Here is an 18,671-nt window from a genome sequence, read left to right on the forward strand (position 1 = left end):
CTCATATTTACCAAGGGAAAAAATATTAAAAACTTGACTGGTGACCAAAATTAGTATCACCAATAAAAGATAGATGGACATTTCCTGCCTCCTGTGATTCCCTGAAAAGGGCACACGCCACTTAGGTTGTAAGTATTAGGCTAGGAATGCACAACATAATCATAACAAAAAATAAAACAAACTCCAAATGAGAAACATTTTATTTTTTAAAAGGAACAGTATTGTTTTTCAAATTTCAATATCATAAAAGACAAATGCTATGGAAATGTTCCAGACTAAAAGAGGCTAAAGAGACATGAAAACTAAATGCAATACCTGATCCCAGATTGGATACTGTACCAGAAGGGACCAAATGCCATAAAAGACATTATCATGTGATTTAACAAAACCGGAAACCAGATGGCAGTCTAAATAAAAGTATTATATCAATATCAAATATACTCAAATTGATAACTGTACTGTGGTTATGTAATAGAATATTATTCTTATAAAATACGCACTCAAGTTTACAGGGGCAAAATGGGGCAAAATGTTAACGAAAGTATATATGAGTATTTTTTATACTATTATCACTTTTTTGTGTGTGAAATCATTTCCAAACAAAAGTTTGTTTTTAATGGTCTTAGTGCTGAGTGGGTGTTTTAGCAATGTTTAGTGTTCAGATTCCAGTGGCTTTTGTCTATTCTCCACATAGAATCAAGAGTAATCCTTTTAAAATACGACCAAAATATGATGTCCTTCTCTGCTCAAAGTAAAAGTTGAAGTGACTGTACTGGTCTCCAAGACCTCGCTTTTCTGGTCCAGGTACCTCTAACTCAATCTCCTTCAATGCTCCCTGTCCTTCTGCTATAACGCACTGGCCTTCTTTTTCTTCTAGGTATCGGGTACCTCAGAGCCTTTGTTCTTCCTATTCCTCCTGCCTAGAATACTCTTTGCCCACATATCTCATTCTTGCCTCCTTCGAATCTTTGCTCGAATGTTACCTTCTTAGTGAGGTTTTTCCTGACCCCCCTACACAAAATAGGAACCCCTGCTATATATATACCCGGCCTTTCCTATTCCCTTAATTTTTCTTCACAGTGCTTATTTCCATCCAACATATTACACAGTACTTGTTGGTTACACGAATGAAGGAACTTTGTGTGTTTTATTCAGTGCTATAATCCAGGACCTAAAACACTGTCTAGCATATTTTGGACAACACTTGTTGAATGAATGAACAAACAAGACAGTGCGTGCAAAAAAGCAGCAAGACACTCCTACAAAATGAGAGAAATTTCAGGGGGAACTCTAAGGGTTTATTTATTAAAAATGGAATTTTAATCATTTTAAAGTTATAATGGAAGGTAATTAATGTGGATTCTTTACTGCTAAATTGTGACTAGCTTAAGATGCTGATGTATACTTTATACCTGAAAAAAGATAAGGTGAAAAATATGGACCCATGATTTCTAGAAATACATCAAGGAAAAATAGCCAGAGTCTATTAGCCTCTGCAGATTCAGAGTGTCTTACTGCAATCACAGCTCAGTGCTATCGTTGCATCCTTTTATTTGTTCCTTGTTCACTTCCTATCACATTCATGCCAAAATGCCACCCTCTTTAAGACTCTAAACACTCCCCTGCTCCCTTACTCTCCATGACAGATCTCTCCATTTAAGAAAGTGAGAAGATAAAGGACATTCTGTTTCAAATCCCTAATTTCCATCCTCCATTTCCATTTCCATTGTACCAATACACGTGGAAGAAAAAGACAGGTCCCTCCTCCCTTTTTAATTCTTTAGACAAAAGTGAGTTAGTATGATCTAAGGTCTGGGTTTGCTGTAATTGCTTCCATTTCCCTTGTCACATTAAAGCTAAAAACTCAATTTAAAAAGTGTTTGAAAACTGCTATATACATGTAAATTATGCAAATGTTGGAGGATAAACAGTAATACTGATTAACCTATTCAATTAACAGACACATGTGCAATGTTAACTGCGTAGTTTTATCATATCCTCAAAAAAAGAAAACAAATCCAGAATGGTATTTCCAGAAACAGTAAGTTCATTAGCTAGTTTTATTTTTGGAATCGAATTAAGCCTAAACAAAAGGGAAAAAAAATCACCAGCGGAGACCTTATACACATCTAACATATAAATTACAACTATGTTTCTTTATTGTTCAGCATTAAACACAATATATCACCATTTTTCCAAATAATTTTTTAAAGTATTTTAATACCAGCCTGAGCCAGTTCCACATTGAAGGCTCTCAATGCAAAAGCAGAGCTTCTGGATTGTGCAGGAAGCAGCAGGGAGCATAAATAGCTTTCATAATCTCGTTTCCTATAATAAATATGCAAAAAAAAAAAAAAAGACAGTTACTCTTCACTTTCCAAACTGCACAAAAAAATATGCCGAATAGGATTAACCGAAAACAGAAAGGCCTCAATTCAAAACAGGCCTGAAATTTCTTATATTCTATAGCTGTTTCTCTGCAATTACAAAAAAATGTATCTGCCTACAATCCAACCAGTTAAGAAGAATGATCAATCTCTATTACTTTATTTTGACTTACATAATACTTATAATTTTAATTGTTTCAGAATCACTTTGTAAGAATCCAAATGAGCTACAGAAGTAAAAATCAAGAAAATAGTTCCAGCAAGTACTGGTATGAACTCATGGTTTTAAATACATAAATACACAGATAAGACATAAAGACAGGAAACAATATAGGGATGTGGAGGGGTGTGCTCATGTGTATGCGCATGCACTCACCCATATTATAGTTATGTGTCCTAGCAGCATCTGCTGAGAGAGCCTAGAAGCAATGATATCCACCTCCAGGTCCCCACTGTCAGCGGATACAACTGATACCTAGATATTGGTTTCTAAATACGATTCTCCACTGAAATAAATTAGGGATCTTTGAAGGAATGACTGACTCTGGGGCTAGGGAGGGAAAAATATAAGAGAAGCCTGAAACATCTTCTTGAACAGAGAGAAAAGAAATGTTCGAAGAATGGAGGGACTTGTCAAAAGGACAAAGGAATTGACTTGACAAAGTTCTCTTTGGCCAAGTCTAGGACAATTTGAGCATCAAAAAGTAATGATAATAACAGACTGATGAGTCTGTATAAATATAAATTAATGAATAAATAAATAAGAAGAGGAGGAAAAACTTGACAAACAGTACAATGCCGACTGATAAATCCGGAAGACATTTTTTGAAGACACATGTCCAAAACAACCCACAAAAATAATTTCAGAGGCCAACTCTTGCAAAGATTAATAGACAATACAAGCTAGACAATCTTTCTTTCAAGTTTCATTGTTTTTATTTAAAAAATATTTTTGAGAATTTGTAACATGCCAGCACTTTTATAGACATCATCACAATAAATCCTTACAAACAAGCGAAAAGGCAGTTATCCTCATTTGATAACTATCAAAATAATAACTGATTCAAACAAAAATCAATAAATGTCTAAAAATGTTAAACAGGTAAAAGTTTGAGAGAAACGGGATATTTACACAGTATTGATGTATCTCCTCAGAAAATATGTATTACCTACGAATTAACATTCTTATTAATTAAATTTACAGGGAAGAAACCTGAAATACACATTCTCGACCAAGTAATAAAAATTTCATACCATAGTAATAGGATAAATTAATGTCTTGTGCTTCCTGATAGGATACTGAGAAAAGCACAGTATCACTTCTGTATACCTGCCAAAAATATGTAAATCATGAGGAAACACTAAATAAACCCAAATTGTGAGATTCTACGAAATAACTGGCCGGTTTCTTCAAAAAATGTCAAGTTCATGAAAGACTGAGAAACTGTTCCAGACTGGAGAAGATTAAAAAAATATGTTAACTAAGTGTTAGAATATGATCCTAGGTATATTCATATTCATCATAGTAGATCATATTCTACTATGATCTAGAATATGACTACTAAGTGTAGAATATGATCCTAGATATATGAAATTCAAAAGGGGTCTGTAGATTAGATGGTAATGTTGGAACAATTTTAACATCCTGATTTTGATGGCTCTACTATAGCTGTATAAGAGAGAATCCTTGTGTACTAAATACACAGTAAAACATAAAGGGGGTAATGGGCATCATGTCTACATCTTATTCTCAAATGGTTCAGAATGTTAACATTAAGGGAATTTGAGTGAAGAGTATACTGAAGCTCTATGTACTATTTCTGTAATATTTATGTAAATTTGAAATTACTTCAAAATAAAAAGCCTCATTCCATGGACTTCAGCCACTGAAATTCAGACTACTCTCACTTTTCAATTAATTCAAATTTTGTCATGTGCCTAACAGAGAACTTAGATGTCTTCTAGCCACCTCCTTTACGATTTTCCTTAACTTCCACATAAAAGTAAGAGATGATGGATAGTAATTCCGCTATCACAAGACAGCTCTACTAAAAAAAAAAATCTCACCATAAGTGGTTTCAGCTACAAAATGAACAGTGGGGGTAAAACAGCTCTATAACTTATATTTTTAAATATATATAAATATAAGCATTTTAAGTTTACTATAAAGTCTCTGAACTTCAAAAGTGTTTAAAACACTCGGAAGTTAATATGAAACAGTGGGAAAACACTTAATTTCCATCATTCATCTAGTTCTGACAGAAATGATACCAGCCATGTCTATTTCCTAATTTACAAATGAGGCATGATAACCTACCTGTTTCATATCTTCTAAAAATAACCAATATGTAAAGTATTTCAAGTTTCTTACAGGGAAATGAAAAACGAAATTAAGATGTAATAGAACTATTAACAACCTTTTGGAAATAAAATATGCTATACAGCTAGATAAGGGTTTGCCCTCTTAACAATTATTTAAATTTTTGGTTGGAAATTTTTCTAAACAATATTACCCATTTCCTTACATTAAAAATAGGATGTACTAATTATTTAACCACTTCATCACTCAGGATCATTGTTATAAATATTGATTATTGGTACACGAGGATATCCTAAGTGGCAAACTAAGGTCTAAGTTACCTAAGAACTGTTCCATATAGTGAAAATGCCGTACTATGATGGCTTTGTACAGCAAACAAGGCCAGTAACCTTTCATTCATTTCTTCGTTCTAACATTTATTCAATGCCTACTAAGTGCTAGGCAGTGTGCTAGACACTGAAGATAGGTAAAGACTTCAGTCTAGTAGGGAGAAACAAACAAGCATATCTGGTAATAGGACTGCTGTGCTAATTCCATGAACCTGTGCCATGGAAGCACAAAGGAAGGAAGAACTGGCTCCCCAGTGAGGCTGTAGAATGGAGAACAAGTATACTTTCAGACACCATCGCTAGCACCTTCTCTTTATAGTTCTAATCTCAAAGCCTGAGAAAGCAGTTCAAATGAGCTACCGAACCCCAAGAAGCCTATGTAAACTAGATTTGAGATTTTCCTAGAAATCTAGATTCCTAAGAGAGCCCCATTGGCTAACCTGAAGTTATGGCCTGGTATCTTTTCTGATATTTGGAGGCTTTGCGTAAGACACATGTCCAAAACAACCTGCACATATAATTTAAGAGGCCAAATCTTGCAAAGACTAATGGACCATATAAACTAGAAGTTCTAATCTTACTTTCAAGTTTCATTTTGTTTTTATTTAAAAACTATTTATTGAGAATTTGTTACATGCCAGCACTTTTATAGACATCACATTTAATCCTTATGATTAAGGAAGGAGTAGAAATATACAAAAGAGGAAAAAGATGAATCTTAAAAGTAAGTAACTTTGTCAAGCAACAGAGCTAGGATCAATAAATTCAGATCAGGTCTGCCTGCAAAATCCTAGCTTTTTAATAAATCACTAGAGTCAAAAGCCTCCATTCCACTCAAATACAACCATGAACAGATAAGTATCTGGCCATTTGTAAATATATATTTGAGAAAAGCTGTCATGTGATATCCATCAACTATTACTGAAAGAATACATAAGAAATGAGTAAGAGTGATTGATTATTCACCTCTGGATAAGTTAGGACCCTACCGTATTAAAGAAAAATTTCACTGGACAAGTGGATATGAGTGGTATACATTGTGGTAACAAATTTATCAAAACAAAATGACACCTTCAAAATATATAAAAATCTTTTTACAGTTTTGGCTTTTAAAATTCTTAATACACTGATTTCCACTACTGCTATCTTGTTTCCCCTATAAGTAATCTACAAATAAGGTGAGGGAGAAACACTATTGCAAAAAAGTGATTAAAAACAAAACATGTGGGAATTTTGTTGTTATGCTACATTCTGCTAAAAGGAATTTTTAAAAATCAGATTTACTAGTCCAATCAAACCCAAGGTAGTTTAATTATTCTAACACCTCAAGAGTCCCTGAGACCAGGTACTTTGAGCATTTTTATCAATGTTCTGAATCAAGTACAGCAAAAGGGCAGTGGTAGGCTAAGCCACTGGTCTCTGCAGTCATGCCTGGATTCCAAGACAGGCCCCCGCCTAGATGTGTCAGGGGCCCTGAGTCAACCAACTCCACTCCACGAATGATTAACTGTAATTCCCATGTGCCAGGATTTCTAATGTTACCACGGTGAACAAAACTGTCCTCAGACCCCTGATTTTACAATGCTATTCTGATGAACCTCAGGTAAAGTCCCTAATTTTTCTAAACCAGCGGTCCCAACGTTTTTGGCACTGGGAACCAGTGCTCCTATGAGAATCTAATGCTGGATGATCTGAAGTGGTGCTGAAGCAGTGATGCTAATGCTGGGGTGCAAATACGGATGAAGCTTCTCGCTTGCCTGCTGCTCACCTCCTTCTATGTGGCCCAGTCCCTAACAGGCCACTCGCTTGGGGTCCTGAGCTCTAAACCTCCGTAACCCAGTCCATTAAATTAGATAATAGTGGCTTACACTAACTTTGCCCTTGCTTTGTGCCAGGCATCGTTCTAAACGCTTTAATAATCATAGCCTTAAGCAGTATGTCTACATTTGTCTGCCACAATTTGTAATAAAGCAAATTACAGCTGACCCTTCAACTGCAAGAGTTTGAACTGTGTGGGTCCACTTACATGCGGACTTTTTTCAATATACTGTGTTTTTTCCTCTTCCTTATCATTTTCTTTTTCTTATGATTTTCTTAACATTCTTTTCTCTGGTTTACTTTTGAGTAAGAATATACTACCTAACATAAAACATACAAAATGTTAATTGTTTATGTTATCAGTAAAGCTTCCCGTCAACAGTAGGCTATTAGTAAAGTTTCAGGGGAGTCAAAAGTTATACTGGAATTTTTGAAGGGGGTTGTTCAAGGGTCAATTGGACTTGTAAGCTACTTTGCACAGTGTCTGATACACAGGAAGAACTGTTAGATACTGTTGTGATTAAAATTAATTACTAGTCGTCTTTCCAACTTAAAAAGTTCTGCAACATGTTCAAACAGGTAAAAATTAAGGTTTAGGCAAAGTGATAGACGAAAGCATTTTGCCACAATTTTATCACCCGTGTGAAGGTCGCCTTAGTCCCCACACTTTCACCTACAGCCAACCCGAGCGCACACGGTAAGGGCTACGAGAAATGAGCCAGTCCGCTCGCCTCGGAGGCTCCGAATCCCGCAGCGTACACCCGGGCCCCTTCCGGCTGCTCCTCGATCTTTCGCGGAGGCAGGCCGGGCTCGCTCACCGCAGCAATTCCATGCAGTACTGGTCAGTGCCCGAGGCGCCTGGTCCGCTGGCTGCAGCCACGCTCCGCCCGGACCCCGCGGGCCCCGGGAACCCCGGGAGCCGCCGCACGCGCGCCCATAGGCCTCGGGGGGGTCGGCGACAGCACAGGCTGGTTACGCCAAGCCGTAGAGGGCCCCACGCCGAGCCCAGCGTGGAGGCAGCCATTACACAGACGTCGGGTGCCCTTCGACCCTGCGCCGTAGGCGCGCGGCCACGCCACACCCCCGGCCGATCCACACGCACTCTTCTCAGCGGCGGGAAGACAGTCTCTAGACGCAGTTCAGAAGAGAGCCAGGTGTCGCTGTGGTCTTCTGCATCTGGGACACCGTCGCGTTTTTCTGTCTTGGTTTCAGGAAGGCATCACCTAAATCCGCCGATCCTGCCCGCCTCTTCCCCTCCCTTTCAGGTCCTTCTGAGGATATATTTAGCCAGGTAGGAGGCTAGAGAATATTTTGACAGTTTACTAGCTTTATTTATAACTTTTAAATATTTATTCATGTGGTATGTGAGCCTCTTTTAGTACTCTTAGCCTCAGGCCCCTCAAATATTAGAGTTGGATTTAGTCGTAATAACCTGACCTGGTGTAAGCCCGCAGCTGCCTACCTCTGGATCCCAGTGACACCTCCTTCTTCCAGATTGCCCAGACTGTTCAAGCTGCAGCCTGACTGTTTCTTTCTTAAAAGTTCATGTGATCGTGACACTTCCCTGTTTGACAATCTTTACAAGTGTTGGAGAAAGCCCCTCCATAATATAGCGTCTGTTTACCTTTCAACCTCAACTCTGGCTATTTGCATTTGTGGTTCCAGCTTATGTTTCTCCTTAAACCGAAAGGTAGTGTAGTATTCTCTTGTCTGGATTTAAGAACTCTAGCCAATTTACACTGCTTTGGTTTTACTCCCTGAAACTGCTTCTCTTCAGCCTATGGCAGGACCTCAGCCTTTCTGCATAATGTTCTATTTTTCCCTCTGGCTTCTGTCATTTAACTCTGACAGACTGCACTTGTGTTTTTATACCAGTTTAAACCTGCTCCATTAAAAAAAAAAATCACTCACTTTCATCTCCAAATCTGATCTCCTGCCCAGATGGTCTTTCCCATCTGGTCATCTTGCCATTACTTCAAAGTCCACATGTCTAAAAATGAAATCAAACTAATTCCTCTTCTTAATCCCTTTATTTATAATCTGGACAGTGTCCACCTTCTAACAACCAGGGGAAACACCCTTGGAGTCATCCTTACCTCTTTCTTCTTTTATATCTAATGAATTCTAACTGGTCAGGTCCTATCATTTCTTTTCCTTCACATAGTGACATCCATGGCAGCATAGCTGGAGCAAAACTACTGCATTCAGATCCTGGCTCCACCTCCTACTATCTCTGTGACCTTTGGTGACAGACTTACCTTTCCTTGTCCCTTATGACATGAAAATAATAACAGGACATACTTCATAAGGTTCTTGTGGGAATTAAATGAGTTAATACATTTAAGGCACCCAGAGTAGTGCCTGGTGCATAAATAGCATTCAATACAAGTCAACTATGTAAAGAAAACACTAAGAAAGACTGTTTAAATGGACCAAAACAATTGCTGGGTGTCGCAATGGAAAGCTAGACACTGTCCAGTTTATCTGATTCTATGAGGTGTTTGTGCCTTTCGTTGTCTTTGAGCTACTTTAAAATTCTGTAATTTGCAGAATGTTGGCAGTAATACAAATTATTATTGGTAGATATGCAAATTATGTCCTTAGGAGATGCAGTTGATTATAGTTCTGTGGATATTGACCAGTTTTCCCAGTTTTCGTACCTATTAAGCAGATTTACTTAAATATTCCCGACTGCCTATATATATCTACTATTTTGAATATCTTTGAATTGGTTGCAACATCTTACCGGTTCCCTCATTAATGAATTAAATGAAATTTTTGACACATGTTCATTTTATATGTATATAAAAGTCATGATTATACAGTTATATTAAAAATGGTTTTTTTAACAGCTACCATTAGCTATCATTAACTTCTCTTCCATTTTATTTCCAGTATCCAGTTTCACGTCTTTCTGATGGAAGTGTTTAATTTGTCTCCTTGTCTCAGGCCAGTCAATCTATATTGAAAAATACAGCCATTTCTAGTAATTGCAAATGCATATTAAAGGTGGTTATGAGCCTATATATATATAAATCTGAAGGCAGAATTCCAATTAATGGTAACAAAGGAAAAACTTTCAATATTAGGCTATAGATAACACACTGTCACCAACTAACGTTTATTGAACATGTTATTTGCTAATCTTGAAATTAATTTTTTTAGAATTACGAGTACATTAAAATATTTCCTTATTCTAATTTCTTGGTATGAAAGCAAATATATTTGAATATGCATAAACCTTTATTCAATCAAGGTTATAAGCAAGATAGAAGCTCAATCCTTAACCAAAATATTAACGTTAACAAGTAAATGACCACAGAGGCACAATTTGTTATCTTGGCTTTTAGCTGTGACATTTGCTTACAATGTCCTTTTTCGATACATAACTCCATGGTGATTATAACTGTGTAATTGTATATAAAATATATTTCTTTCCAAGTTTTAACCCAATAAAGGTTATCCTGTGGTTCATTGCTGCATTTTAAATCATGCCTTATTGTTCCTATTGCTCCACGTTATTTCTTTCCATGGCCTCTGTTAAGTGAGTTTCATTCCTTATGTTAAGAGTCAGCCTGGCCTGTTGGCTTTTATATGACACTTTGATTATCTAAAGAGCATGAGAGGATCTACACCAGACTACAGCTAGTTAAACCTCCTACCTGGACAAGATACTCCACATACCTCCTTCTCCGAGGCCCTCAGAGATCAAATTCCCCTTGGTCTATTTTGTTTTGTTACGTGTTTTTCACTAATATATTCACCATATGTATTTTTCCATTTATATATATATATAACCTCATTGAAGGAAATATGGAAAATATAGACAAATGTAGGGAAAAAATCATGCTAAAACCTATAATTCAAACAGTTTCTGTTCATGTTTTGGTATTTTCTTACAACCCTTTTCCTATGCATAGGCTTCTTGCTTGTTTTTACATATTGTCTGTACAGTAATAGCCTAACATGATCAGAAACATTTATTATTATTTCATTTATTTTAAAACATGTATTGAGAGTCTACTCTGTGCCCACACTTTTACCAGTTACTTATTTCATTGTGAACAAATATACATGCTCCATGTGCTCAAAAATTACTAAATTATTCTTTAGTAATAAAGACACAAACAAAAACCATCACCAGTGATTGGTCCAGGACAATGTGTATTTCCCTGCTCTGGCCAATGACACTGGTGGAAAAGTCCACTGTGGGGGCTTCTAAGAAAGTTCCCTTGCTAATAAAAGGAGACACAATGTACAATATACCGCTTCTGAAATAGTATTGCCAAAAAAGTTCAACATAAATCTAGTTAAGCTTCTAAATCTATTTTTGAAGTTTGCAAGAAATACAAAGATAAGAAGAACAAGATAAATGACACCATGAGGAAACATATCAGAATAATTCCAAAGAAAAACTCAATGTCATAAGAAAACGAATTCAGGGAATGTACATAATTAAAAGATACTAAAGAAATATAAAACCAAATGCAATGTATGAAACTTGATTGGATTCTGCTTTGAAAAAAATAAGCTATAATACACATTTTAGGAACAACTGAGGAAATTTGAACTTGGGCTGTATTAAATGATGTTAAGAAATTCTGTTAATTTTATTGTGATGATATGGTTCTACAGGAGACATCTTTATTCTTAGGAAATAAAAGCTGAATTGTGTAGGGGTAAATTGTCATGATGTCTACGACTTACTTTCAAATGATACAGGAAATAAAACATGACATATGTTTTATGTGTGGGATATATATAACACAGAGTAAAGGAGAGAGATTAGTCAATTGTGGCATGCGGCAAAATGTTATCAATTGTTGAATCTAGGTAGAGAGTATATGATTAGTCATTGCAGCACTCTCAACTTTTCTGTATAAATTTTCCTGTTTAAATTTTTTTTTCAAAAGAAAGAGATGAGAGGGACACAGAGACACAAGAAAGATGAATATCTCTTCTTCTGGATGTTGTCATTTCTGAATGTGATGCCTGTAACTGAAGCAGCCATCTTGCAGCCATGAGGAAGACTAGCCTGAGGACCAAGCAGAAATGCTGACGTGGCTTTCAGTCCCTGATGACATTAGTGAGTAGATACCATTGGAGCTGCTCTTCCTCAGAATTTTTTGTGATGTGAAATTATCCATATTCCTTACTATTTAAGCCATTTTGAGTTGAGCCATTATCTCTAGTGGAGACAGGAAAAAAGACTGAAAACAAAGTAATCAGAGAGGTAGGGGAGCCAGGAGATAACAGTGGTACAGATAGAAATCATAATTCATTTACAGTTTTGCTCTCTGCTTTTTAAAATATTATAACATGATTTTTTCCATATCATTAATATTTATTTGTAACTATTTTTATTTGATATTTTTTAATAGATTTCGTAGTAGATTAAATATGGCCACCAATTTTTGTAGCTACTCTCACCAAGAGGTAGAATCCATTTCCCACCCCTTGAATCTAAGCCATCTTCGATGTTAAGAGAGATGACATGGTGTTAAGTGCCAGAGCTTACACCTCAGAAATCTTGCAGCTTCTCCTTACCCCTCTTCAACACTTCTCTGAGTCTGCTATGTAAGGAAATAGGTCTGACCTACTAAAGGATAAGAGAGAACATGGAGGAGAACCAGGCAAGAGCCAGGGCCAACTGCCAGACCTGTGAATGAAGCCATCTTGGACCTTTGGGCCCACCAGATCTCTCAGCAGAATGCCACTATGTGACTGAGGCCAGGTAAATAAGCAGAAGACCTGCCCAGCCCACCATAGAACCAGGAGAAATAATAAATTGTTGTTATAAGTCATCAACTTTTGGGGTGGTTTGTTGTGCAGCCTAATGTAATTTCCTTAGTGCAAACAGTTTCAAATATAAAAACATACAAGTGAGGACTCTTAAGAGATATTTGTCCACCAATGTTCATAGCAGCATTATTCACAATAGCCAAAGAATGGAAGCAGCCCACATGTTCGCTGACTGATGAATGATTAAACTATGTGGTGTATACACACAATCGAATGTTATTCAGCCTTAAAAAGTAAGGAAATTCTGACACATGCTACATGGATGAACCTTAAGGACATTACGTCAAATGAAATAAGCCAGTCACAAAAGGACACATAGTATATGATTCTTCTTATATAAGGTAGACCTGACATAATCAATTCATAGGGGTAGAAAGTAGAATGATGGTTGCCAGAGTCTGGAAGGAGGGAAGAGTAGGGAGTTACTGTTTAAATGGGTAGGGCTTCAGTTTTGCAAAATGATAAGAATTCAGGAGATGAAAGGTGGTGATGGTTGAACAACAATGCAAATGTACTTAATGCCACAGAACTTATCTGATGGTGGGGCAAAGGTGTAATGGCCACCATAACCAAAAGGTATCTTTAGTCCAAAGAATGGTACAGACAACCCCATAGACTATAACAGAATTTGTTATAGGGTGATTTATTTACAAGATTGAGTCAGAGTAGAATGGATGACTCGGAATTCTGCACAGGTTATTCTCTGTTACAGACCCCTGTTACTGTACTTTTTTATATAGTATAACTCAGGTACTAATGATTGACAAGCCAAAGGGACAAAGAATGCAGTGGCACCAGGGGCCATATCTCCTGGTAGTCTGTGATAGGCGATTGTTTATATCAGTACTATCACCAGTTTTATATTTATCTCGGTCACCATTACTAACAAAAATATTTATGGCTGCATTTTAAGGAACACACATAATCATCAACTAGAAGGCTTTGATATACTTGCTAAGGACACTGAAATTGGTCAGAGGTCACAGCGTGAAACTTAAAAATGAAATGAAACCGGGACACAGATATGGAGTTGGTTTTGTTCACATCTACATCTATACAGAACTATACACTTAGAAATAGTTAAGGTAAATTTTATGTATATTTTACCACAATTAAAGACACAAGTGAAAATTTTTATCTTCCCCATTCCTCATCCCTTCACTCCCCCACAAACCATAGGTAATCACTATCATTAGTATGTATCTGTGGTGGTTTTAAAATTATGTCCACAAATTCTGTGATACTCCCTCCTTCAAGAGATTGATCTTAATTCCCCTCCCCATTAACGTGAACTGGATTCACTTCTAACAAGTAGAATCCAGCATAAGTGATATTATTCCACCTCTGAGATGAGGTTATAAAAGGTCTGTACCTGCCATCTTGGGATATCTACCTCTATCCATCCATATCTGCCGATCTATGTCTTTCTGTCTATCTCTCACCCTTTCTATCACTTGCTCTGTGGGAAAGCCAGCTGCCATGTTACATGAGCAGCCCTGTGGAGAGGCCCATCCAGCAAGAAACTGAAACCTCCTGCCAACAGTCATGTGAGTGAGCTTAGAAGTGGATGTTCTAGCCCTTTCAGATGACTTCAGCCCCTGCTGACAACTGCACTGCAACTTCATGAGGGTCCCCCAGCCAGAGCCATCCAGCAAAGCCAATTCCAGATTCCCGACCCTCAAAAGCCATATGAGATAAGTATTGGTTGTTATAGTCCATTAAGAGTTAGGTAATTTGTTATATGGCTATAAATAACTAATACAGTATCCTTTATTTATGCATACATATGCAATATGAATATAGAGTCTGGTCTCTCTTATTACATAAAAGATATTGTTCACATTATTGTGCACTTTGGTTTTCTTTCCTGATAATTTCTCTTACAGATATCCCCATGTAAGTTCATAGTGAGTTTCACTATTTTTTTTTTATGGTGCTATATTGCTTAATATACCAGTCTTATATTAGTAGACATTTGTTTTTTTTCTATCATTTGCTATGACAGTGTACTTAAATTATCAGCTTGAACATCATTTCTGTGTGCAACTGCATAAATAAATTCCCAGAAGTAGAATTTCTGGTTCAAAGGATATATAAAGTTATAATTTTGATAGATGCTGCTAAGTTCCCTTCATAGAGTTCGTGGCATTTTGCACTCCTCCTAGCTATTATGAGAGAACCCAGTTCTTTGCAGTCTTGCCAAAAGGATGTTACCAAATTTTGGGATTGTTGCCAATTGGAAAAGTAAAATTAGTATTCCAGATTTGCATTTCTCTTATTCAGAGTGAAAATGAGCATCTTATATCCTTTCCTATAAACTATCTTTTTATTAGCTTTGCCCACTTTTTTGTAGGTTGTAGATCTTCCATATTGATTTCTAGGGACTCTTATAAACATGAGGGAGATTAGCCCTTTGTCCTTCTTTCTCAGTTTGTTTTTGCTTTGACTTTTAAATATTAGTTTCAAGTATACAGTACACTGGTTAGATATTTATATAGTTTATGAAACAATTCCCCTGATTGCTCTTTCTCTCCTCTTGCTCTACACACAGTCATTACATTACTGCTGACTGCATTCCCTATGCCTTCTTCCCATCCCTGTGACCATCAACTACTAATTTGTACTTCTTTAACTCTTCACTCCTTTTTCCCAGCCTCCAACGCCCCACCCCTCTAGCTGTCACCAAATTGTGCTCTATATTTGTGAGTCTGCTTTTGATTAGTTTGTTCTTTTTGTTCCTTAGATTCCACATATAAGTGAAATCATATAGTATTTATCTTTCTCTGAGACAGATCATTTTTTGTTTACTACATATTTGTATTTAATTTTCAGTGATTTGTTGTTAACATCCTTACCCATTTTTGAGGGGTTAAAAACCTAGTAGTTTGTTTAAAAGTATAAATTTTTTTTTCCTTACCCATTTTAAGGATGGGTAATATTTGATGATCTTAATGTCTTTTTAATCTATGTGAGGTTTTATATATTAAAGCTATCAAAGCTATTAAGTCTTTGTCATATTATATTAAATATTCCAGTTTGTTGTTTATTTTGCTTCTTTATAATATGTTATAGTGTGTCTTTTTTTTTTTTACTTTAAAAGATGTACATACTCACTGAGTAAATTAAATAATACAAAAACATATATAGTAAAAAGTAAAAGTTCTCTCTCCCCCATCCCTCTCACTCCTACTGCTAAGGGATATGTTGGTGATATTTTTTTTGACATTTAAAATGCTAAGCTTTTTACACTGTCAAATTTATAACTTTTTCTTTGATAATTTTTTTCCATTTGTTTATGCTTAGAAAGGCCTCTGCCATACAGAAATTAGAGGTGGACAGTGAGCCAGAGAGAATGTGGAGAAACCAGCAGAGGTGGGCTATTGATGTTGCCTGGGTAAGAGTTATTGTTTCTTGGACTGGGATGGTGGCAGTAGAGATAAAAAGAGGATAGAGCAATATATAATTTGGAGGTTGACTTGCTGATGGATTGATGGTGGGGTGGGAGGAAGGTAGTGAAAACAAAAAAGAAAGAAATGATGGTTCCTAGATTTTTGGCATAAGCAACTGGTGGAATGAGGTTATCTTTTTCATATTCCTGAGGTGAAGAATGTGAAGTCTTATGGGATGATTGAGGGTGTTTTGGTGACACTCATCAACGTGTAATCCTGTTTGGCATGATCCTCAAATACAGGCTGACATATTTCTCGATTCTTTTTGGCTGTTTCTGGTCTTTATTCTTTGACCTGATGTGTTTTAATGGCTCACTTTGTAGGAATGTGCTTTTTGTGTTTACGAAGGTTTGTCTCAGGTTCTTTTTAATGACTCCTTCCTAGGTACTAACATGGGCCAGGGTTTTCTAGTCCTCAGTTACTGGAAGCTTCCAAAGGAGTGTTCCAGGCACTGGAGTATCACACACAAGAGCAGGGAGGTACTCCTCAGTGCTTTCTGTGGTTATCAGATTCTTGCAATGAGGGCTCTCAGCAGTTCCTGAGGGCTGGTGCTGCATAACTCATCACCACCTTTTATTTCAACATAGAGGTCATCAAAGGAGAACCTGTTTTATGAGTGTGTGGCCTGGAACTAAATAAAAACACAGTCAACAGGTTTGTAGTTGATGTCTTACTGTGCAGAACAGTGCTCAGTGAAGCTTCTAGTCCTCCTCGAACTCCATAAACAGATTCAGAGGACATTCATTTCAAAATATCACAGCAACATCAGAGTTCCTACCATAGAAGAAATAAAAGTCATTGCCTCCAGTCTCCCCACCCCATACAGTGTGATGCCTGTGTATAATAATCATTCTCCCTCTTTGACTTCCTACCAAAAGGACACACAGTGAGTTGTTTTTCTGAGAGTGACGGTGGATTGTGTGGAGGTATGCTATGCACACATTTCCTCCTGATTTTGGCAACCAATAGCATGTGTCAACAAAGGAAGAGGTTCACTAAAGTTAGAAATGTAGTCTGTGGTCTTAGAACAGCTTTTCTGGGCAAAAGTAATTGATCCTTCTAGGGAAATAAGCAGTCTAAGTCTTTTAAAAATTACATTCTGATCCACAATTCTATTGCATAATCAAAGGTCATACCTACAGCAGATTAAATATGTTTATCACTAAAGATACTTCCATCTGGCAAACAAAATACTGTGAGATTATGCTGCTCCCACTTCCTGGAATGTCCTTGTGTGCTGTATCTTCAAGGAGGCCATTTGGCCACTCTCCCAAATCCCTGGCCTTTGACCAGCCACCTACTGCCTCCACAAACTCCCAAGAGAGCTACGCAGGGGAACAGTCCTGGCAAATGGACACTGTTTATTACACTGTTTATACAAATCCCACCGCTGAGCTTCAAAGATAAAAAGTGACATAGAAAGACAAACCCAATAAAAATTGTGGGACCCAAGACCTAAATCAAAGTGATGAAGCTGCAACCCAAGGCTTTCCTAAGGTTTGTGGTGTGGAAGAGACTCTTAAACTTGTTCTTGTCACCAAAAGTCCTAATGCCCTTTTCCTACCTCATGAATTTCTACTCATTCTGTGAACCGTAATTAAAATACTTCTTCCTTCCTAAACTTTCCTTGACCACAGCCCCCTCCAAGAAAAATGGATAGTTCCTTTATTTGTGATAAACAATTTGTGTGTTTATTGTTGATCACTTTACTAGGTCTTATTGTGGTAATCTGTTTACATGGCCTTCTTCCCAGAGTCCAAAGGTAGACTCTGTCCTACTCCTCTTTTTATTTCCAGTGCCTGGCTGAGTGCCCAGCATTGGAAGGTGTTTGTCGTATTGTTCTGAAAGCTATGTTATTTTGGCACTGGGAACAAGGCACCTGGTTGTGCAGTTTGTGTACTACACGAATGTGCCTGGCCAAGGGGACAAGTGGGGCTAGTGTGGGCTGGTTTGAAGCTGGTCTCTGAGAAAAAGGAACCTTCTTCTTCACAGGAAAGCACAAGGTTGCAAGGTTTCATGAGTCCAGAGGTGGCACCTCCTAATTTACACCAAGATGCTATGTAGGCTTTCAGTCATCTTGATTGGAAGAGCAAACCAGACCCAGCAGAATGGCAGAATGTGAAGAAAGTCAAGCTTGTGAAAAGTTTCTACCATGCATCTAATAGGCCCTACAGTTACCTTGTTACTTATGAGTAAGAGGAACTTGAATGCATCATGCTTTTCAGTATAGTGTACTTATCGTCAATTACTATTTTTAAAAAATAAATACAATTATACAATGTTAGACCTAAAAGAACATTATCTACTGGTATTTGAGCATTAATACTGTCTACATATGTAGTATAGACTAGGCACTAGAAACTATAATAAAATTGGCCAGCATCAAATACCTCTTTAGTGGCAGGTTTTTCATTTACTAAAAGGGCATCTGCCATATAACTCTGTCAGAAACAAGAAGAGGCAAAGTGGTCACTATGTTAGTACAACTGCAGTTTTATCCATTTCACTCCTTGGCTTTCATTGTGGTCTTATATTGCCAATTTTTCAATACAGACGCTGTCATTTC

General features: G+C 37.1%; 1 protein-coding gene and 1 long non-coding RNA gene across 9 annotated transcripts in view; one reads left to right on the forward strand and one right to left on the reverse strand.

Moving 5' to 3' along the window:
* NDUFAF6 (NADH:ubiquinone oxidoreductase complex assembly factor 6) overlaps nt 1–8,061 on the reverse strand; it is a 29,119-nt gene extending 21,058 nt beyond the window's left edge. Inside the window, exons 1-2 of one of the 8 annotated variants that reach the window (XM_039866363.1) lie at nt 7,673–8,061; nt 2,229–2,328 (exon numbers count right to left, since the gene is read on the reverse strand). In XM_039866363.1, coding sequence (XP_039722297.1) covers nt 2,229–2,328; nt 7,673–7,878 — 306 coding nt within the window. In that variant the 5' untranslated portion in view covers nt 7,879–8,061. Of the gene's footprint in view, nt 1–2,224; nt 2,329–3,641; nt 3,717–7,672 lie in introns of those variants that run through there. The other 7 variants (XM_039866358.1, XM_039866364.1, XM_039866361.1 and 4 more) reach the window with 7 other exon arrangements.
* A 7,661-nt stretch (nt 8,062–15,722) lies between these two features.
* On the forward strand, nt 15,723–18,671 carry LOC120605471 (uncharacterized). Its single transcript, XR_005653637.1, has 2 exons — nt 15,723–16,028; nt 18,098–18,671. It is a non-coding gene; the product is annotated as an uncharacterized LOC120605471 (long non-coding RNA).

Source organism: Pteropus medius, unplaced genomic scaffold, assembly GCF_902729225.1.
Source record: "Pteropus medius unplaced genomic scaffold, Ma_sr-lr_union100, whole genome shotgun sequence".
NCBI lineage: Eukaryota > Metazoa > Chordata > Mammalia > Chiroptera > Pteropodidae > Pteropus > Pteropus medius.